Genomic DNA, 23,162 nt, shown 5'->3' with positions numbered 1-23,162 from the left:
TTTTAGTGGGTCTGGTGGTGGTGGTGGTGGTGGTGGTGGTGGTGGGTGGTGGGTGGGTGGGGTGGGTGGTGGTTGAGTGGTGGTCTATTTGTAGACAGGGTCTGAGGTAGTCCAGGGTGGCCTCAAACCCACTCTGAAGCCAAGGGTGGCTTTCCACTGCTGATCCTCCTGCCTTCACCGCCCATGTGCTGAGATTACAGGCACCACCATCCCCAGCGTATGTGGGTATGAGAATCAAACCCAGGCAGTGTGTGTGCTAGGCATGCTGCTTCCCAGCTGTGCTACATCCATAGCCCTGCATCTCTCATGTTCTGTGGTTTTATATATTGAATTTGTACTGGTTGTATAAGTCCTTGAAAATTTGCCTTATACTAGTATCACTCAGTTAACTGCTGCCAAGGGTTACAAGATTAGTGCCTGAGGTAGAAGGCAAGAAAATTAACGGCCAATGAAGAAAATGAGTGGAAAGGACTGACTGTAGCAATTAATCAAAGAATGGTGAGAGGGGAAGACTGGAGATGAAGAGTGTCACAGGGTTCCAGTGCTAAAACAGGGCACTCAGTGCATGGGAGCAAAGGGTTACCAAATTCACTGGTTATAAGGAAATTGTCTGTGGTTCATGTATGTGCAGAACATTGTTTTACAATGCTTATAGTGAACTAATTTGACATCATTTTCTTAGCTAACAGTAATATCTATTAATGTTTCCTTGTTGCTTGCCCCCTTCACCTTAGTTAGGTCTTAAATGAATTTTCCCTCAAAAAGATCTAAGTAAACTAAAACTGGCAGTTGAGCCAGGCACTGTGGCATATGAATGTAATTCCAGAAGGCAGCGGCAGAGAATCAGGAGTATGAGGCTAGCAGGGCTGCATAGTCCGACGCTGTCTCACAAAACAAAGCCAAAAACTGTTTTATCTGCTTTACATGTTGCCAGGAAAAACTGCCTGACAAAAGCACTTCAGGAAGGAAGGGTTTATTCAGGTGTAGCGTGTGAGAGTGCATCATAGCAGGAATGTTAGATTACAGAAGCTTGGGGCAGCTGTCATATGTTCACAGTGAGGAGGCAGAAAGATCAATGCTGGTGTTCACTGGGAATCAAACCCCAGCTGTGTGTTCGTCCTTTATTCAGTTCAGAACAATAGTCCATAGAATGGTGCTGCCCAGAGTCCAATCTAGTCTGCATCACCCCTCACAGGCATGTCCAGGGCCTAACATAGTCTACATACCCCTCTCAAGCCTTCCCAGAGTCCATCCTAATCTACATGACCCCTCACAAACCTGCCTAGAGTCCAACCTAGTCTACATAACTCATCAGACCTGCCCAGAGTCTAACCTAATCTGGGCTATCCCTCTCAGGCATGCCCAAAGGCTTGTCTCCTCAGTGATCTTAATTTTTCAAGACTGATTTATTCTTAAGTGTATGAGTGTTTTGCATGTATGTATATATGTTCACCATGTATGTCCCTGATACCTGTGGGAGTCAGAAGAGGACATTAGATCCCCTGGAATTAGAAGTTATAGACAGTTGTGAGCTGCCATGTAGGTCCTGGGAATTGAACCTGGGTTCTCTGCAAGGGTACTAAGTGTTCTTAACCATTGAGCTAGCTCCATTAAAAATCACCATTTTTAATCCCAGCTAGTTTATTATTATTGTTACATCATTCTATATTTCTCATTACTGAAATTTTTACATATTGAAGGGAGAGATTCTATCTGTGATCCCAGTGATGTTAACCTAGAAGTTTGTTCGACCACCAATGAGTGTCCACACATTTTAGTGTCCTCAGTGTAAAATCAGAGAATTTTGGAATAGAGGTGGCATTATCCAAAGACTCCTCCATTGACAGATCAAATTATAATGAAAAATCCTTTGCCATCTATGTATTTCAATTCAAAGAAAATTAATTTCATGTCTTCCAGATGTGAAGTACTTCCCAAATATGTGTTCTAACTATGCTTTTTAAAGTGCTTAATAAAGTAGTTAAATACTGCTTAGGGAATAAAGTTAGTATGGCTTTCTTATGCCAGTTTTTAAATGATTTCTTGATGAGTTGGTAAAATAACAGTTTGCTTAACTGGAAGAGTCTTTGTATACTAGGTCAGGCTTAGAGCTGTTTGTTTCTGTGAAGTTACAGCCCATATGAGGGGCCTTATAATTCCATATAGCAATACTAATGTTGCACTCTTAGACATGATGCCCCACCTATATGGGACCTTGTAGCCTGTTTGGCATTTTGTTATCATGCACAAATGGGCACCCTACATATATAGAACCTTGTAGTCTACCTGGCAGTGTTAGCACTTGCACACATGGTGCCCTACATATATGATGAGACCTTGTAGTCTGTCTGGCATTAGGGGTGTGCGCACACATGATGCTATACATATATGGGACCTTGTAGTCTATCTGGCATTGTTGGTGTGCACACGCATGGTGCCCTGTATACATGGTACCTGGTAATCCATCTGGCATTGTTGGCATGCACACATATGGTATGCTATAGGAGGAATAGCAACCTCACAAGTCTTTGTCTTTTGATTCAGTTAGCCAAGTTTCTGAGGCCATTATTGTAATTAGCTCGTTATTAGAAATAAAGTTCAATTTTTACTTATTTATAGGGATAACCAGTTTTGAAGAATGTGAATCCGTTCTTAGTTGACTGAGAGCCAATTTCTTCCTTCACTTCAATGCCAGCACATACATGAAAAGCATGCTTTTGTCCTAAGTGCCTTGTGGATCATCAGTGATTAATTCTTCTCATTATTTTGCAGCAAATTCTCATGACCCTCTGTGATAATCCACACAGCCACTTAGAATTTATGCATATTCATACCTCTGTGTTCCTGCCACAGTCATTCAGATCTCCTTTGCTGACTGGGGTGTGCTTGGTACAGTAATTGAGCTGCAGTAGATTGATTACTCTGGGAAGTGGTAAGGCCTTGAAAGGTGAAAAGGTATCAGTTTGTCAATTGGGAAACAAAAGCTATGATAGCAACTTCAGCAATCACATGTTTCCAGTATTGAAAAGAGGGGAGCTGTGATTTGTTCCTCTCCCTGAGCCCTTTACTTCTCAAATTTTCCATCACATCTGTCCTGGTGGCTAAGGAAAAGACCTATGAATTTTCATCAAATACCACTTGAAGATTCCTTTCCACATAATACTGATTAATACTCTTACCTTTTTTTTTCTCTAAAACCCTACCAGAATTTGTATGCCCTCTGTAGCACTGGTAATATTTACATAAAATACCTTAAATAGTCTCCATAAGCATAGGATACTTGTGGAAAATTTACAGGCTTCATTTTGTGACAATATAGTAATACACTGGGTAGGAGAGGGCAAAACTGTTGTGTGTGAACAGTATCTCTTTACCATCTGAATCTGATTCTTTTACTCTGTAAGGATAGGATGTATTGAGAGAGAATATGTGTGTGAGAGAGACCACACAAAGGAGTCTCTGCCACTGTGCTCCTATCCTACATACATTAACTTGCAGCTGATGCCCCTCACTTCTGTCTTACTGTAGGAGTGCTGGGCCAGCACAGGGGCCAACACATAAGGTTTTTGAAATGGGTTCCTGGGATTGAGCTCAGGTTCTTAGGCTTCCCTGATAGACACTCTGACCTGCTGCCCCGTCACCTGCCCTGCCTCTGACTCTGTCATTCAGGTTACAGAATATGGCAAAAGTGCCATGTGGAACATTGTCCTTTGAAATCATCCTTGAAAATCAGCTAGTGCAAACATGTTGGCACATGTGAAATACCTAGTTGACATGGGTTCTCGTGCATACTTTTCACTAGGAAACTCTCCCCCCTCCTTGGCCATATTTGCTTTGTATATGAGTTGCACAACTATCACTGTTGTCTAATAACTCAAAACATCTCCATCACCCTGCAAAGAAATCAGTCACTCTCATTTTCTCCTCAAATCCTTAATAACCAATAATGTATGTTCTGCCCATGAAAATGGACATTGACCATTCTGACATTTCCTAGAAATGGGGTTGATTTATATGTGTCTATTTGTTTTATGCAGCATGTTTTCAAGGGCTATCTACATTATAACCCAAACCTTTGTTCTTTAAATGGCTAAGTGTCTGTTAATCACTAGTCCATGTTTTAGTTTTCACTCACTAGTGGGTGAAAGCTCGTGTTGTTTTTTGTTTTCCGGCTGTTTTGAACAACAACGCTAATGATGCAAATGAGGTTTGGCATGCGCCCTTGCTTCCCTTAGGTTACAGGAAAAACTCTTTCTTCACCAGTGAGGATGCTGTCAGATGTGCCTCCTCTTAGATCACCAATTGAGGGTCCCAACCGTTTGGAGACACATATCAGATATTTACAATTCATTACAGTAGCAAAATTACAGTTATGAAATAGCAACAAAATTTTGTGGTTGGGGTCACCATGACACAAGGAACTGTATTAAAGGGTCCTAGCATTAAGGAGGCTTAGAGCCACTGTATTAAAGGATCTCAGTGTTAGGGGGGGCTGAGAACCACCGTGTTAAAGGGTCTCAGTGTTAGGGAGGCTGAGGACCACTGTGTTAAAGGGTCACAGTGTTAGGGAGACTGAGAACCACTGTGTTAAAGGGTCTCAGCATTAGGGAGGCTGAGGACCACTGTGTTAAAGGGTCTAAGTTTTAGGCAAGCTGAGAACCACTGTCTTGATGCTTATCACTCAGGAGCATTCCATTCTATTCCTACTTTATTGAATGTTTTCATGCTTAAATGTTGGATATTGTCATATTCATGCATCTGTTGAGGCGATCATGGTTTCTGTCATTTATTAAGGATATACAAATGACTTCATGTGCCAAATGTTATGATATTTTTTAGAACATTATGGTGTGTGTGTGTGGTGTTTGCTCATCATGGCTTGTGTATAGAGGTCAGAAGATATTTCAGGAATCTGTTCTCTCCTTTTGGGAATAAGACTCAGATTGTCAAGTTTTTAAGCAAGTATTTTTACGCTCTGAACCAGCTCTAGTCCTCATCACCATCAAATACCACTTGAAGATTCCTTTCCACATAATACTGATTAATACTCTTACCTATTTTTTTTTCTCTAAAACCCTATCAGAATTTGTATGCCCTCTGTAGCACTGGTAATATTTACATAAAATACATAAAATATTTACATAATAATATTTACATAAAATTCATCACTATCACTGTCATGGTTAGAGTAGGGTGCCCACAAAGGCCAGAAGAGGGCATCAGATCCCCTGGAGTTGGAGTTACAGGTGGTTGTGAACTACCCAGTATGGGTGCTGGGAACCAGAAGTCTTTTGCAAGAGCAGCATACATACTCTCTTAGCCCTTAAGCCATCTCTTCAGTCACATAGAGCTTATATATAATGTTCTTTTACTCCGTGTGATTCTGAGTCATCCAGACCTATTTCTCTACTTTATTTTTCAGGCATTTATTAACACAGCAAAAGAAATTTATGAAAAAATCCAAGAAGGGGTCTTTGACATTAATAATGAGGTATGTACATGTAAATACTGTTGACTAAACACTAATTTTAAGTTAACTTCTACTTAATATTTAGAGCCATGATTTTGTTGTTTATTTACTTAGTTTTCCTAAAATGGGTCAGTTGATGATTCTTGCCACATTAGTTAGCAATCCTCCAGCTGAAAACCTGGTACATGTATTATAGTAGTTACCTGGTGAGTGTAGTTCAGCAGTAAAGTGTTCATGTTCTAGTAGAGGATCACTTTGTGAAATTGGATTAAAGTAAATGGCCCTTTTGTCTATTCAATGCAAACAAGGAAAAATAAGGTAAATTCCCTCAGTTGTAAAGAAAACCGGCATTTATCCAGATGTACTTATGCTTTGGAGAGTAATATCCTAGTGTGTGAATGCATGTCCTGTGACTTGAGCAACATACTCTCTTCTGGTAGGAGAGAAGGCAATTCGCGATTTGGAAATGACTATTAGAGCAAAACACATTTTTCAGGAGACCAAATAAATGCATATATTTAGCAGTTGGCATGGCTTTCCCTAGTGTTATTTTGAGCACAATTTGATCAATATGATTAGGATAAGGTGTGGCATTTTAGATAATTGAGAATATCCTCTAGCTATCATTTGACCTAAATTCCCCTCTGGGCTTATCCTTATTTCAAAATGTTTAAGTGAATAGAGCATGTTGTTACTTTCATATAAGCATTTCTGTTACTTTGTATTAAGACATCTAAGAGATGCTCTTGGCCTGTACTCATTTAAGGCTATCAGCTGCTTGCCTTGGCTTTTTGTTTTTAATTTGCAATCTCATGGGTTTAAATCTTACATTTAGACTTACATGGCAATACTTCTTGAGTTAATTTAAAGGTGACACCATTCAGTAATAAACTGAACAGTAATTGGGCCTCTGTTTACAGGGCACGTGTGCTGTTTCTCTCTGGTTTCCTATAGTAGCTGACTGCTTTGCTGTGCATTCTGCGGCTTTGACAGTAATGTGCTGTCAGGAGCCAACAGGCCATGCTATTTATTTGGCCTGATGCCAAGGCTGACTTCTTGATTCCTCAAGAAGTTGCTACCAGCCCAGAGGGGGCAGAACCAATGAGCCATAGGGCATGCTTTTTATTAAAGGGGAGTCAAAAGAGCGAAAAGAAACCACATCAGCCGCTGTCAATACTGAGCCGGTGCCAGAAGCCCCAAGGCTGCTCCTGCTGCACAGTAACTGCCAAGCACCATAAATCTGAGATTTACTGTGACGCAAAGTTTCCTTAAGAGCTTAGTTTCTGGAGCTACTGTATTACTTTTCTCAAAGTGTTGTGTTTTTAGGTAAAATCCACTTGAGGGAGTGAGGGTTAAGACATAAGTGTGAGTTTGACGAATGAAAGAGCCACTCTGTGTGTGGGTTCTTGGCAACATGCCATGTCTTTGGGGATCATAGAAATTATTGATGACACATAGCATTCATGTCCTCTGAGCCTGCACAGCTGATTCAACATGGAGCAGAAATGCTGTCTAGAGGGAAGGTTTCACGTCCTGTCAGACTCTTCTCAGGGACATTTCCTCTGTGCTCTTTCTAACAGAAGGAACCACCTGCTTTCAAAATCTACTTGGAACAGTGTTTAGAGTAGTTTGGCAAAATTAAATCACTAAGAGTTAGATGAATTCTTTAGAAGAATCTACTTAGTCTACTGGCTGGTCAGGTTGGATCTGCTCTGATTTACAATTCTGTTTTCTTTTATTTCAGGCAAATGGCATTAAAATTGGTCCTCAGCACGCTGCTACCAATGCAACGCACGCAGGCAACCAAGGCGGACAGCAGGCAGGGGGAGGCTGCTGTTGAGTCCCTTCTTAGCGGCTAGCTGCCCAGTGGAACCACGCACTCTGTCCCCCTCCTTCCTCGTGCTCAGCTGAGACATGAAACTATCTGAAATGGCTTTATGTCACAGGAGACTTTAATCCTTCAGATTCTTGTATACCTTTGAATAAATGGTTAATGTTCACTTAAAAAGACAGATTTTGGAGATTGTATTCATATCTATTTGCATTTGATTTCTAGGTCAATTGATGTGATTATTTTTGTTAAATGTTGTCTTGTGCCCTTAACTACGAGCTGAATTGTATTAAACACTACAAAGTCATGGTGAGTATTTTAAATCAGTTTGTGTAGTTAGGTTTCCCAACACCTGTGGTTACCTAATGTTTAATATTATAGGACTGTCCTCATACAGTTTGTCAATTTTCAAGGATATAAAGAAAGACAGAAGGACTCTTTGAATTCTGTATTTATCATTTGCTTTCTGTATATATAGTTTAATAACCTGCTTGGGTGTGATTTGCCAAGCTTGAAGTCTAATGCATTTGCATAAATTCTACACTGTCCGGAGCTTGAAGCTACAGAAGCATTGTTAGGAATTGCTTGGACACTGACTTCTAAACTTTTTGACATCGTTAATGAGCATGTTCATCTTTTCTTGTCACTAGTCCAAGAAAAATAAGCTTGTGTATTACTAAAGGCTGTGTATGTGTTAGCCTGTTTTAATGCCGAAAGTTTGCTATTTGTCCACAATTTCTTGAGACCGCTTCACAGAAGGATTTGTTTGCCTTAATGAGTACTGTTGGGTAAAAACAGTGTGATGGGTGGGAAGGGCGGAAGCAGAAATCCCAACACTAAGAGACTCCAAGAGTGAGTACCACATGGAGAGGGCATGCCATGCCACTTTAATCTTCCCTTAGACACAATAATGTTCCCTTCTATTCACACGATTTCTAAGTATATTTTTCATGCAGGACAGTTTGTCAGCCTTGATGTACAGTGACTGTGTAAAATTTTTCTTTCAGTGCAACCTATCTATAATCTTTCAAATATGGTAAGCCTACTGTCTGTTCTGAGGGGATATGATGAAAATAAATCTACCAGATGGAAAATCCTGTTAAAGTAGAAAAGCTTTAGTCGTTTACTCACTGTGGTGGTTTTATCCTTTCTTTTTCCCCCTTGGTCTAGAATGGAATTGTTACAGCAGTGCAAAATAAAATCCTATGTATAAAAGTGTCCTTTCTATGACGAGCACATTTTTAAATATATTTTATAGTCCATTAACACCTCGTACATGTGTTCCTGCATGTTTTCCTAGAGGGTCGGAATGTTTAACCCTTGTGAAGCTGTAGGACTCACTGGTATAACCCTTCTTGCTGCTCACCTTGCACAAAGGAGCCTGTGTGCCCGGAGAACTTCAGAGGCTCCAAGTTAGACCCTGTACTTCTACTTCCTGCCGGTTTTCCTGGAGATCCAACAGCCCTGTCACAGACTCGTTATTGCTCTCACAGGGAGTCACCAGATGCTATTAGAAGGCTGTTGTGTGTGGTACAGATAAAAGAGCAAGAACTTGGAGGGTGTTTTTGTTTGTTTTGTTGTTTTTTGAGACGGGGTTCTCTGTGTAGCCCTGGCTGTCCTAGAACTCTCTCTGTAGACCAGGTTGGCTTTGAACTCCCAGAGATCTGCCCTGTTTGCCTCCCTAGAGCTGGTAGTAAAGGCATATGCCATTATGCCATGAGGACCTATAGTTTTGTTAGCTTTTTTTATTTCAGCTCTTTCTCCCTCATCGTGGGCATAGCAATAGACTAACAGTGCTGCTTTCTCATTGCTATTGCATCGCAAAAGTCCAGGCAGCCTGAGTTCTGCTGTATTCCAAGAGAGAATAGGCCCTTAGACAGGTTAACAACTTTGTTAACTTGTCAGAACATGAAGGACTTTTTTGCATCCTTTCTCCCCTAACCACTACTCTTTCCTGAGTTCAATTTGATATGATGGCTAAAAACAAGAACCAGTATTTCATGTATTGTAATCCCCACCAGAAACAGAGGCAATAGAACACGATAGGCTGCTGCCATTCACTGCCATTTTGTCTACAGAACTCATCAACCACCAGTGTACAGCGGAGCATTTTGTGACTTAAACAGTGTTGTCTGTGCTCTCCACTCTTAGCTTGTTTATTGTGTCTATTACAAATAATGTAGTATTGGGATCCTGTTGAATCATACTATAATCGTGGTTTTGATTGATCTTTGATCAATTTTTATAGCATATGTGATCATATTTTAATAAGAATCAGTCATGGAAACAAATGCAACTCTAGTAGTCAACATGTAGCACTCCAAAATTACAGTCTTCAATGAAGACCTTGTTGCCATTTGTCTTCTAACTTTAAGAAAAATGGCCGGGCGTTGGTGGTGCACGCCTTTAATTCCAGCACTCGGGAGGCAGAGGCAGGTGGATCTCTGTGAGTTCAAGGCCAGCCTGGTCTCCAGAGCGAGTGCCAGGATAGGCTCCAAAGCTACACAGAGAAACCCTATCTCGAAAAAAAAAAAAAGAAAGAAAGAAAGAAAAGGAAAAATGGATGAAGGAGTACCATCCAATAGATGCACTGTCCAGGCAATCAAGTGTTGCATCTGAACTGAACTGAGTCTGTGTTTCAGTTGTTTTGTTTGAAACCTCTCACTATGTATCTCAGGCTGGCTGTTAACTCATAATCTGCCTCCCTGTTAGCTAGAGTTACAGTTGTGTGTAACCACAACCAACAGGCATTTTCAGTTTGTTTTTAAGGACATTCTAAAATAACCAGTTAACAGAAAAGTAGGGTCAGCAAGATAACTCCATAGATAAAATTGCTTGCCATATGTTCAGTCCCAGAGAATTACCTGGAAGTTTATGGTCTATCTAACATGTAACACATATCGATACTGCCTCAACAGGTGGAAAGAAATGGTACACACTTCCTCCCCATGGTTGTCCCCTGTTCTCTACACATGGACTGGGAGCTTCATGTGCCCGCCATCATCTCTCACACAGTAAAATTAAACAATACAAAAAATTTAAAACAGGAAAGTAAGCCTTGTTTGCTGTTTGCCAAAGGGGTAAATAGTAGGGTAAACCATACTACAATGTGTCTGATACTCAGGAAAAATAAGTGTTCCTGGCCTAAGAACAATATCTTTGAATTGAGGTAGAGCGACAACAATTTAGATGTACATAAATATTTTTTAAAAAATTTAACCTGACCGGGCGGTGGTGGCTCAGGCCTTTAATCCCAGCACTCAGGAGGCAGAGGCACACCTGGCCTACAGATTGAGTTCCAGGACAGCCAAAGCTACACAGAGGAACCATCTTGAAAAACCAAAATAATAAGAATTGAGAATAATTTTAAATACAAGCATGGAGTGTGGGGATGTAGCTCAATGGTATAGCATATGCCTAGCAAAATGTGAGGCCCGAGTTTCATCCCTAGGACCTCCCCCCCAAAAAAAAAGTTTTTAAATATAAAGTGAGTTGATGTGTTGATTTGCTTCACCATATTAACATGTTTACCCTACTAGTATTATATCTTAGGGTTTCTGTTGCTGTGAAGAGACACTTTGATATGGCAACTGTTAAAGGAAAACATTTATTTGGGGTGACTCGCTTATAGTTCAGAGGTTCAGCAGCATGGTGGCAGGCAGGCAGACATGGTGCTGGAGAAGTAACCAAGTGTCCCACATCTTGTAGACAACAGGAAATCAACTGAGATACTGGGCAGTATCCTTATCATAGGAAACCTTAAAGCCTGCCCCTACAGTGACACACTTTCTCTAACAAAGCCACACCTCCTAATAATGCTACTCCCGGTGCGATTATGGGGAGATTACATTCAAACATTGTATACCTGATGTGCACGTGATTTTTTTTTTTTAATTCAGATAGAGGACCAGTAAAATGTAACCTTCTTGCAAAGGTACCTGTAGCAGGCTTTTGAGCCACCAACCAGCTCCCAAATCATGACCTGAAGACTTATTAGTTGTGAATGCTCAGCCTTATCTTAGCTCTTATTTTAATGTTTCTTTTTATCTACATTTTGGCTTGGGACTTTTTACCTTTCTGTATGCCCTACTCTGGGTCTGCTGGCTGGCCCTGGGTGTCTCCCTGTCTTTCTCCCTCATTCTCTCTTCTTGTTCTTTAGATTTCTCCTCTTATGGTAAGGCAATTCAGAGAAACACAAAAGTGCCCACTCATCTATACAAAAACTTGGTAATTATTCTCTCTGCCCACCAGCCCTGCCTGTCCTTTTTCTGCCTAGCTGTGGGCTGTTTTGCTCCTTATTAGATCAATCGGGTGTTTTAGGCAGGCAGGTGAAACAACAACATCTTTACATAAACAAATGTAACTGATCTTCACCCAGTTAAAATATTCCACAACAGGCACCTATCACCAAGCTTGCCACTTTTCAACTCAATCCCCAGGTAGCATGTGGTAGAAGTCGGGAACTAATTCCCACAGGTCATCCTTTGATTACCACATATGTGCATGCACACACAAAAATGTACTTTAAACCTTTTAATCAAATTAAAAATTCAAGTTCAAGCCAAGTTGCCAATTTCTCCCATGAAGCTTGTCAAATTATGACATTCTGAAGGGGACCATGGCAATATAAAGCCATCTCTTGTTGTCTTAGCAATCCAGAGCTCTTCTGAGACCCCACCTTGATATTAGCAGTATAGAAGCTCATATGCACAAGATACTCTATGGTGCCAGGAATGACTGCAAACAGTGGAAATGACCTATAAAACAGACTGAGCAATGGGCATCTTCACAATGGAGCCCTACACAGCTGTAGCGCTTGATCTCCAGGAACCAGTGTGACTTCCAGCATGCATTGTTAGGTGAGAAACCATCCTTATGGTAAAGCAATTCAAGAAAATACAAATGTGCCCACTCATCTGTACAAAAGCTCCACAAACTGGAAGCTGATTCTCTACAAAGAATGGATGCATATGGAGTGCAGTCAGGCTTGGGGGTCTGGAGTGTAGAGGAGAGGAAATGGCACTTGGTTCACATTTTCCTATAATGCAGGAAATACGGTCATGTTTCCAGACGTAACTAAAACCAGTGCTCACCCCAGGAATGCAAGGTGAGAAACTAATATGAGCCTAGCTACATTTCAAAAGAGCATTAATTGATTGGCACACTAAAAGGGTAGGGAAGTAAACCCAACCAAAAAAAGGTTATAGAAAACAGTGGCATGGCTTCATGTTTATAAAGCTAAAGACAAAATAAATTATGCACACTATACAGAGGTGGTGTAGGCTGGCAATTCTAGAGCTGTCTTTTCTTTACATAAGGTTGAACAAGTAAACATGAGTGGTGAGTGATTTCTCAGACAAATAAATATTCAAAGGCAAAAATAAGCCCATGATGTCAGCATGAAGGTAGAAGGCTTTTGCAGTTTTCATGTTCAGATGCATCAATTTTGTTATCTACTGAGTGAGCACATACCTTGTATATATATTTCCCATCTTTGTCCAGGATGCCCTAGAAACAGACATTCCAGTAGGACACCTGCCCAGATGCCAATCTCTAAATATCATCCTCCAATAAGGAGAGCTCATTAGGAAGATATTCCTGGACTAGACATAAAGATTTATAAATACACCTGGAATGTCCTACAATGTCAAGGAAAAATAAAGTGTTTGAGAGAAGAGAGAAGGGGGCATGCCCGAGGATGGAGGAGCCGTCTCTGCTTCTTCTGGCCAATGTGGGCAAGTTAAGAAGCTAATGCTGGGAATAGATTGTAAACCCTAGGAAGGAATCCCCGTGGGCTTCTAATGATGGAAATAAATGAATCAGTGAATGGGGAGGGAAGCAATACCTGTTTTGCATCCTTGCACCACTCCAGGGATATTGCCCTTACTGGGGAGTGGGTGAAGGAAGAAAAGACAGGCAATGTCTTAAGGTTTCTCTTGCTGGAACAAAACATCATGACTAAAAGCAAGTTGGGGGAAAGGGGTGTATTTGGCTTACACTTCCACGTCATAGTCCATCATTGAGGAAGGCAGGATCCTATAGGCCATGGAGGAGTGCTGCTTTCTGGCTTGCTCCTCATGGCTTGCTCAGACTGCTTTTTTTATAGAACCCAAGACCATCAGCCGATGGGACCTCCTCCATTGATCACTAAAAGAGAAAATGCATTACATGGAGACATTTCCTCAATTGAGGCTCCTTCCTCTCTGGTGACTCTAGCTTGTGTCAAGTTGATACATAAAACCAGCCACTACAGACATGGACACACAAAAGCTGGGACCAGGTGGCCTGGGCTCCATGAGGAAGAAGCCACAGTATCAAGAAGCTCAGAATGGGTGCTGGAGAGATGGCTCAGAGGTTAAGAGCTGCTCTTAACTGACTGCTCTTCCAGAGGTCCTGAGTTCAATTCCCAGCAATCATATTGTGGCTTACAACCATCCGATATGAGTTCTGGTGTGCAGATATACATGGAAGCAGAATGTTGTATACATAATAAATAAATAAAATCTTTAAAAAAAAAAAGCTCACAATGTTTATTATATGTAGTTCAACAGGGAAGTTGAGTTATTGTATACAGCTGAGTTTAGCTAATCTTGATAGGAGAAGACTTTGCCAATCTTGGTAGGAGCAGTTTTAACTAATCTTGGTAGGAGCAGTCTTCAGGCCATAGAGTTCCAGGGTAAGAAAGCCACAGTGAACATTTTCTGGACACACTACCAACATCCACACTTGGATCCAAGGAAGGATTTGTCATCTGGGCCTCTCCGTGGGGCTGAGGCATAAGATTCCTTAATATGGCCATGCCATATCAACAACATAGATTCATTCAGGACATCCTTCACTAGGGCTCCTCTACTCCCCACACTTCTGTGCAGTGGGATGTCAACCAATGAAGATACAAAGTATAACTGAAAACAGTCGCCACCATCATGCTATGCAAGAAAGAAAGAGAGAGGGGGGAGGGAGAAAGGATAGAAAGAGAGAGGAAGGAAAGAAAGAAAACGAAAGAAAACTCTTCCAAATTCTCTTCAAGTAATCAAAGTACTTCCCCTAGTGGAGCTTCTAAAGCAGGGTTTAGCTTTAAATTGTTATCATTATCCGTTTTAAGAGTGTAATGAGTTATCCTATCATTTTTTTTTTATCCAGTACAGTCCTTCTCTATTGCCGTTCTTACAAATTACCAAAGTAGGACTGAAAGCTGTATTAACACATAGGACTACAGATTGAAAGTGTCATTAAACTAAAATCAAGGTGTTTTTGTTTCTTTCTGAGGTTCTAGGGCTGGTCCATTTTCCTGCCTTCCCAAATTAAAGGCAGCCTGTATCTCTTGGCTTGTATATCTTCTTCTACTGATGTTCAACACTGATGGCCAGTTAAGCTATTCTCATACCACATTTCTCTAACACTGTCTCTCTTCTCTCTCTTTGCCCTGTAAGGATACTCATGGATTTAGCCAGATAATCCAAGATAAATTCTTCCAAAGTCCACTGATGAGCAAACTTAATTTCTTATTTATATTTATTATTTGAGACAGGGTCTCTCTATGTAGCCTTAGCTGGACTAGAGCTCACTATGTAAACCAGGCTGGCCTTGAACTCACAGAACTCACCTGCCTCTGCCTTCCCTGTCTTGGGATTTAAGGTATGTACCACCATACCAACAATTTCTCATCCCAAGGAGCTGGAGCCCATGCTATGCAATGGTCAGTGCCCCATGCAAAATAGAACTAGTCCTCTGTTGGTTTGGAGGGGTCCCTAAGATGCACACAATTGGTTATCTTGTTAATAAGAAGAGGAGGAGAGTGGAGGTAGGGAAAAATGAGAAGAAACATAACTAGTGGTGGCAGTAGACATGGCAACAGGATGAACAAAGAGCCAATGCTCTGACACAGCAGAAACCACTTTGGCCATCTGGGGAAGAGGGCCAAGTCCCCTCAAGTCATGTGTATACACATGTTCACATCTCAGTGAGTTCACATATGTCATATGTATGCATGATTAAAGAACAGATTTAAAAAAAAAAAAAAAAGGTGTGTGGCATAGGAAAAATAACTAGTTCCCAAATGGCTCTTTGCATCTCAATAGCTCTTGAAAATTACTGTAAACCCCAATAAAACACATAGAGCTAGATGTCCAGAAGGATCAAGCACTCCTCTCAGGGATACAAAGATGTAGCCAGTGGCTTCTATTAAACTACTCACACTTCAGTGCTGGGAATTGAACCCAGAGCTCTGGGCATGCTAGACAAGTGCTCTTCCATTCAACTACATCTTTAGCCCTTATTAAGCTTTTTAACAATGAGTAAATAGGGGCTGGAGAGATGGCTCGGGGCAGCAGTTCTCAACTTACGAGTTGAACTACACAGGTGTCACTTAAGACCATCAGGAAAAAACACAGAGATTTACATTATGATTCATAACGGTACCAAAATTATAGTTATGAAGTAGCAGCTAAAATAATGTTATACTTGGGGGGTTCACCACAACATGAGAGACTGGAATAAAGGATCTCAGCATTAGGGAGTCTGAGAACCACTGTGTTAAAGAGTCACAGGCTTAGGGAGGCTGAGCACCACTGACTCAGGGATAAAAGGCACTGGTTACTCTTCCCAGCACCAACATGGTGGCTCACAACTGTCCCAGAGGATCTGACACCCTCTTCTGGCCTCCATGGCCAGTGCCTGCACATGGTATGCAAACACGGTGCAGGCAAAATATTTACCCATGCACATAAAACTAATGCGTGACTTCTGTTGGGTGTAAGAAAGGTCAACACAGAAAACGTTTTATAGACCTCTGTAATTAACTTAGGCAATTTGTTCGGCTGTTTGTATCACCAATTTATTTGCATAGTTAAAAATTAAACTTGATCCAGACAGGGTGATGTATGCCTGTGATCAAAACTCAGGAGGCAGAAGTAGATGGTGAAATCAAGGCCAGCCTGGTCTCCCTGTCAAGAGCCTGTCTGTTAACAATAACAGAAGACAGCTAAAGTTGGGGCTTAAGATGTAACTCACTGGCACAGTACTTGTCCAGTAAACACAGGCCCTGGGTGAGAGCCCCGACACACACACATGATGCCTTGCCAACTATGTTTCTAAATACTTTGAACTTAGCAGGCCACTGGCACCAACCTGTAATCTCAGCTGCTTGGGAAGTTGAAGCAGGAGAAGGACAAGTATGAGTCTTTAGACGACAGAGCTACTTCAAGGCCAGCTGGGCAAGTGACTGGGACCTTGCTTCAAAAGAAGCTTAAAGGGGGGGTCTGCAATGTAGGTAAGTGGTAGAGTACTTCTCTGTCCTGAACAAGTCCCTAGATTTTAAACCCTAGTACTGAAAAAATGTGATTAATAAATTTCACACATACACACATGCATGAATATGTGTTTGTGTATGTCCTTAGTGCAATGCTAGTGACAGCACTAAACCAGCATGTCTGCAGTTACTATGGAAGGCAGTTTGGCCATGATGTTGGCGTGGCAGCATCACAGCCCAAGAACAGCTCCACTGCATGGGTGCGGCTGCAGCCAGTACAGCCCCATCATGATGCGGTCATACGGGTGTGCTGCTGGACCAGCCCCACCTGAGCCCTGATGGCCACTCCATTCAGTGCTCACTTTGTCAACTCCACAAAGGCTTGATGGGAGGTCTTTAGGACCTTCTAAACATGGCTTTAAAAAATTCTTCTTAGGCTGTATATGGTGCCGTACACCTGACATTTTTCTGAGACTGGTTTAACTCATGTTCACGATCATCTCTAGTCTAATTCTTTTCTATTCTTTATAGCTGAAAAAAATTCCCATTGTGTATATAAAGCACATTTTCTCTGGCCACTCTTCTCTCGGTGGACACCTAGGTTGGTTCTGTGACTCACCTGTTGTGAATGGTGCTGCAGCAATACATACCGAGGGGCAAGAATCTCTGCAACATGTTAACTTGGAGTCTTTGGGATAAATACTCAGAAATGGCATATCTGTTGTTCAATTTTTAAAGTTTTATTCTTCTCTCATATATTATGTCCCAACCACAATTTCTCCTCCCTTCAGTTCTCCTAGCCCCCCCCACCCCATCCCCAGAATCAACTCCCCCATTTCCCTTCAAAACAACAGCAAAGAAAAGAGCAGCCTCCTAGAGATAGCTCCAAACATGGTCTAACAAGATGCAGTAAGACCGGACACAAACTCTCATATCATTGCTGGATGTAGCAACTCAGTAGGAGGAAAAGTGTCCCAAGCGCAGGCAAAAGAGTCAGATTTAAAATAAAGGTTTTGTGGCTGGGCTGATGTCCCAGTCGCACTGCTAGGAGCCTTGCCAGCTTATAGAAGATGTCTAGCATGGGCTCCTTATCCCGCATTACTTAGAGAGTTCCTTAGGGTCTCCCTCCATGATCCAGGGAGTTTCCTCTGCACTAAATTTCTACTTTGCTCCCCAAGTGATCCCCAATTTCAGTCGGTCTCTTCCAGTACTCTGTCCTTCCATGTCTCTACCACCACCACCCTGCACAATCCCTCCTGTTCCTGTCCCCACCTGCCCCACAAAATCTATTCTATTTCACCTTCCAAGGAGATCCAAGTGTTCCTCCTTTACCCCTCCTTATTTCTTAGCCTCTCTGGATCTGTGAATTGTGGCACAATTATCCTTTACTTAACAGCTACTATTCACTTATAAGTGAGTAAAAACCATGTTTGCCTTTCTGGATTTGGGTTACATCACTCAAGATGATTTTTTTTTTTTTTGTAGTTCCATACATTTGCCTGCAAATTTCTTGATGTCAGTGTTTTTAACAGCTGAGTAATACTCCACTATGTAAATGTACCACATTTTCTTTACCCATTCTTTGGTTGAAGGATGTTTAGGTTGTTACCAGTTTCTGGATATTATGAACAAAGCTGCTATGAACGTAAGTGAGCAAGCATCCTTGTGGTAGGATGGAGCATCCTTTGGGTGTATGTCCAAGAGTGGTATTGCTGGGTCTTGAGATAGATCAATTTGCAATTTTCTGAGAAACTGCCATGTTGATTTTCAAAGTGATGGTACAAGTTTGCACTCCCACCAGCAGTGGAGGAGTGTTCCCCTTGTTCCACATCCTCTCCAGCATGAATTGTCCCTTGTGTTATTGATTTTAGCCAATCCCACAGGGGTAAAATAGAACCTCAAAGTAGTTTTTATTTGCCTTTTCCTGATGGCAAAGATGTTGGATATTTCTTTAAGTGTTTCTCAACCATGTGAAATTCCTCAATTGAGAATTCTCTGTTCAGCTCTGTACCCCATTTTTCAATTGGATTATTTTGTATTTTGATGTGTAGTTTATTAAGTTCTTTGTATATTTTCAAGATCAGTCCTCTGTCAGACATGGAGTTGGTGAAAAATACTTTCCCATTCTATAGGCCGTCGTTTTGTCTTATTGATGGTGTCCTTTGCCTTACAGAAGCTTCTCAGTTTCATGATGTCCATTTACTAATTGTTGATCTTAGTCTCTGTGCTATTGGTGTTCTGTTCAGAAAGTTGTCTCCTGTGCCAATGTATTCAAAGCTATTCCCCACTTTCTCATCTAATAAGTTCAGTGCACCTGGTTTTATGTTGAATTTTTTGATCCACATGGACTTGAGAGCAGTATGATAGATATGGATCTATTCTTCTACATGTAGGCATCCAGTTAGACCAGCACCATTTGTTGACGATGCTTTCTTTTTTCCATTATATAATTTTGGCTTCTTTGTCAAAAATAGTTATGTGGATTTATGTCTGGGTCTTCAATTCAATTCCATTGATCCACCTGTCTGTTTTTATGCCAATACCATGTGGTTTTTATTATTATAGCTCTGTTGTAGAGCTTAAAATCATGGATGGTGATACCTCTGGAAATTCTTTTATTGAACAGGACTGTTTTTAGCTATCCTGGGTTTTTTTGTTTGTTTGTTTTTCCATATGAAGTTGAGTGTTGTTTTTCAACATCTGAAATGAATTGTGATGGAATTTTGATGGAGATTGAATTGAATCTGTAGATTCCTTTTGGTAAAAATTTTGGTAAAATTTTTACTGTTAATCCTACCAATCCATGAGTGTGGGAAATCTTTCCATCTTATATCTTTTTCAATTTCTTTCTTCAAAGACTTGAAGGTTTTTTATTTGTTTGTTTTTTTTTTGTTTTTTGGGGTTTTTTTGGTTGTTTGTTTGTTTGTTTTTTAGAGACAGGGTTTCTCTGTGTAGCTTTGGAGTCTATCCTGGCACTCGCTCTGCAGACCAGGCTGGCCTTGAACTCACAGAGATCTGCCTGCCTCTGCCTCCGGAGTGCCGGGGATTAAACGCCCAGCTTCAAAGACTTGAAGTTTTTATCACATATGTCTTTCACTTGCTTGGTTGGAGTTACCCTGAGATATTTTATATGCTTTGTGGCTATTGTGAAGGGTGTTGTTTCCCTGATGTCTTTCTCAATCCATTTGTCATCTGTATATAGGAAGGCATGTAACACAGGAGAGTGTTAGGAGTTAAGAGCACTGGCTGCTCTTCCAGAGGTCTTGAATTCCATTCCCAGCAACCACTTGATGGTTCACAACCATCTATAGTGGGATCTGTTGCCTCCTTCTGGCATACAGGCATACATGCAGGTAGAATGCTGTATGCATAAAAAATGAAAAATTTTTAAAAAGACCCAGAGACTGATATTGGGGTTCAAGCTTCAAGCTGAAGATCAGAAAAGCAAAGTAGTGGGCCACTAGCTCTTATAACTACCTCAGGCTGAATGGGCTGATCTCGCTGCCTTTCCTCAGCATGGCTATAGAATCCTGAGACTCAATGTCTTCCTATTCTCGTTGTGGCTGGAGAATGAATCCCTCCTATCTTCAATGTGGCTGGAGAATGAATGCTGGATGCTGAGATCTTGACCCTGTCTTATATGCCTCCCTAATGCTGGGATTAAAGGCAACTGATCACAGGTGCTGAGATCATCTTTGTATGAGATGTTTCTCTTTAAGACTGGATCAATCTTGTGTAGATCCAGGTGGCCCTGGAGTCACAGAGATCCAGACACTTTGCTGAAGATGTTTATCACTTGTAGGAGTTCCCTGGTAGAGTTTTTGGGGTTGCTTATGCATACTATCATATCATCCTCAAATAGTGATACTTTGACTTTTTTTTCTTTCCAATTTGTATCCCCTTGGTCTCTTTCAGTTATCTTATTGCTCTAGCTAGAACCTCAAGTGCTATATTGAATAGATATGGAGAGAGTGGACAGCCTTGTCTTGTTCCTGATTTTAGTGGAATTTCTTTGGGTTTCTCTCCATTTAATTTGATGTTGGCTATGGGCTTGCTGTAAATTGCTTTTATTATGTTTAAGTGTCTCCATTGTATCTCTGATCTCTCTAAGACTTTTATCATAAAGGGGTGTTGGATTTTGTCAAAGGCTTTTTCGGCATCTAATGAGATGTTCATGTGGGGTTTTTTTTCCTTTCAGTTTGTTGATATGGTAGATTACATTAACTGATTTTCATATGTTGAACCATCTCTGTATCTCTGAGATGAATCCTACTTGATCATGGTGAATAATCTTGATGTGTTCTTGGATTCAGTATTTGAGTATTATTTTTTCATCTATGTTCATGAGGGGAATTGGTCTGTAGAGCAGGCTGGCCTCGAACTCACAGAGATCTGCCTGCCTCTGCCTCCCGAGTGCTGGGATTAAAGGCGTGTGCCACCTTTAATCTCCTTTTTTATCTAGGCACTTAGTGTTATGAAATTTTCTCTTAGCACCGTTTTCACTGTGTTCCATAGTTTGGATATGTTCGTTGAATTCTAGGAAACCTTTCATTTCTTTCTGCCTTGACCCAGCAGTCATTCAGTAGGGAGTTTTTTATTTTCCTTGAGTTTGTAAGATTTCTGTTGTTGTTGAAATCCAGCTTTAATCTGTGGTGGTCTGATAAGATGCAGGGAGTCACACTGAGACTTGCTTTGTGATTATGTGGTCACTTTGGAGAATGTTCTGTATAGTGTGAAAAGACGGTATATTCTTTTGTGCTTGGGTAAAATGTTCTGTACATATCTGTAAGGTCCATTTGGTTCTTAATGTCTGTTAGGTCCAGTGTGTCTATGTTTAGTTTTTGTTTCAATGATCTGTCCATTGGTGAGAGTAGGGTATTGAAGTCTTCCACTATCAATGTGTAAAGTTTAGTTGTCAGTATTCAGGCATTTGTACTGGCCTGCCCTTGGGCCTTTGAGATTGAATTCTTCTATTTCTATTATTTTTAGGTTTGGTCTTTTCTTAGTGACCCAGATTTCCTGTATGTTTTGTGTCAGGAATTTTTTGATTTAACATTTTCTTTGGCCAATGTGACATATCTATTTCTTCTATGATATCTTCAACTTCCTGAAATTCTTTCTTCCATTTCTTGTATTCTGTTGATGATACTTGTGCCTTAAGGGATTTAGTTATTTTCTCCAATATTTTTCTTCTTTTCCTGGATTTCTTTGAGTGACTTGTTCTTTCCTCTTTAAGGACCTCTATCATCTTCACAAAGTTGCTTTCTTGTGCTTCAGCTATGATGAAATATTGAGGGCTTGCTGTAGCAGGATATCTAGGCTCTGGTGGCGACATATTTCCCTTGCTGTTGTTGATTGTGTTTTTATGCTAGCCTCTAGGTTTCTGGGTTTGGGGTAGTTATAGGTTTTGGCACCAATTTTTGAGTTTGCCTTTGTTGGGTGGGTGTTTTTCCCCCTTAGTTTCTGTTTCCTCTTGGGTCTCTGGCCTGAATGGCCTGCAGTTCTTGTGGCCAGTGAGTCCTCTGGTCCAGCAAGATGTCTCCATTGTGGTTCTGGCATTCTGAGTGCCCCCTGAGGTTCTGGGAACTGAAGTGGTCTCTGGTAAAGTGGGGGCTTCTGCCAGAGTTGTAGGCTGGAATGTGCTCACTGTTGTTCATTTTTAAAGAAACTTTCCTCCTGAGCTCTGCTAGACTAGCTTACCATCAGCAGTGCAGAAGGGCTTCCTTCTGTCCATATGCTCACCAGCATTTGTTGTTATTTGGATTTTTAATGACTGTAGGGTACCATGTAAAATGCACATGAGTCCAGGGAAAACAACATTGGCAATGGAGAAATTACTTTAATCCTGTGGCAGAAATAAAGGAAAAAGAATGAATATAAGGGGCTGTGGCATGTTTCTTGTTTGAGATCCTGCCTAATATTGCTAAGTGGCACAGGCACTAATGACAAGAGTGGAGATGGCTAGCTGGAGGACAAGGCAACCACCTTGGAGAAGGCCAATGTAATCTTATGTTTGACAATTAATTTTAATTAAAATAGCCACATCACAGTCCTGAAGAGAGAACACTGCTACCGAGAATTCTCATTGTGGAATACAGTGAAAGACCACAAAGCCAGCCAGCCACTGCCTCCTTGTAGATGGATGATAACTGGGGATTGTCTGGGTCTGAGACATAATCCTTCCCTTCCACTCTTCCCCTCAAGCAATGGGTGCTATGTGTGGAAGTACCCATATAGGCATTGTGTTGGTGATTGACAGCGTGTGTGGAAAGACCCGTATTTGCATCATCTTGGAGATGGATGCTGTATAGGTATTCATTAAGGTCTGTAACCACTTGATGGTTCTCCCAAAGGCAGTAGCTAGAAACCTACTTATTCCCTTATTCCTCAGATCTTTCTGAAGGAAATGTGTGATGATGGAAGATTGTGGGCTTGTATCACAGAACCAACCAATGCAAGATGAAAGGAGTGTTTGGGTAGCATGCACTTTAGGACTTAAAAGGAGAGCGTTATGCTATGTAATATTCCTTTGCTGCGGCTTCCCTTTCCTTGGCTTGCATCTGGCCATCCTGTCACTTGTCTCTTCACAGTATCTTCACCTTACATGTGTT

General features: G+C 41.1%; 1 protein-coding gene across 1 annotated transcript in view; it reads left to right on the top strand.

Moving 5' to 3' along the window:
• The window catches only part of Rab2a (RAB2A, member RAS oncogene family), a 68,522-nt gene extending 60,001 nt beyond the window's left edge, over nt 1-8,521 (top strand). The window contains exons 7-8 of the mRNA XM_027398893.2: nt 5,423-5,491; nt 7,215-8,521. Coding sequence (XP_027254694.1) covers nt 5,423-5,491; nt 7,215-7,310 — 165 coding nt within the window. The 3' untranslated portion in view covers nt 7,311-8,521. The remainder of the gene's footprint in view (nt 1-5,422; nt 5,492-7,214) is intronic.
• The last annotated feature ends 14,641 nt before the right edge of the window (nt 8,522-23,162 follow it).

This window comes from Cricetulus griseus, chromosome 2, assembly GCF_003668045.3.
Source record: "Cricetulus griseus strain 17A/GY chromosome 2, alternate assembly CriGri-PICRH-1.0, whole genome shotgun sequence".
Taxonomy (NCBI): domain Eukaryota; kingdom Metazoa; phylum Chordata; class Mammalia; order Rodentia; family Cricetidae; genus Cricetulus; species Cricetulus griseus.
The sequence above is the reverse complement of the archived record's forward strand: the minus strand, read 5'-3'. Positions and strand labels throughout refer to the sequence as shown.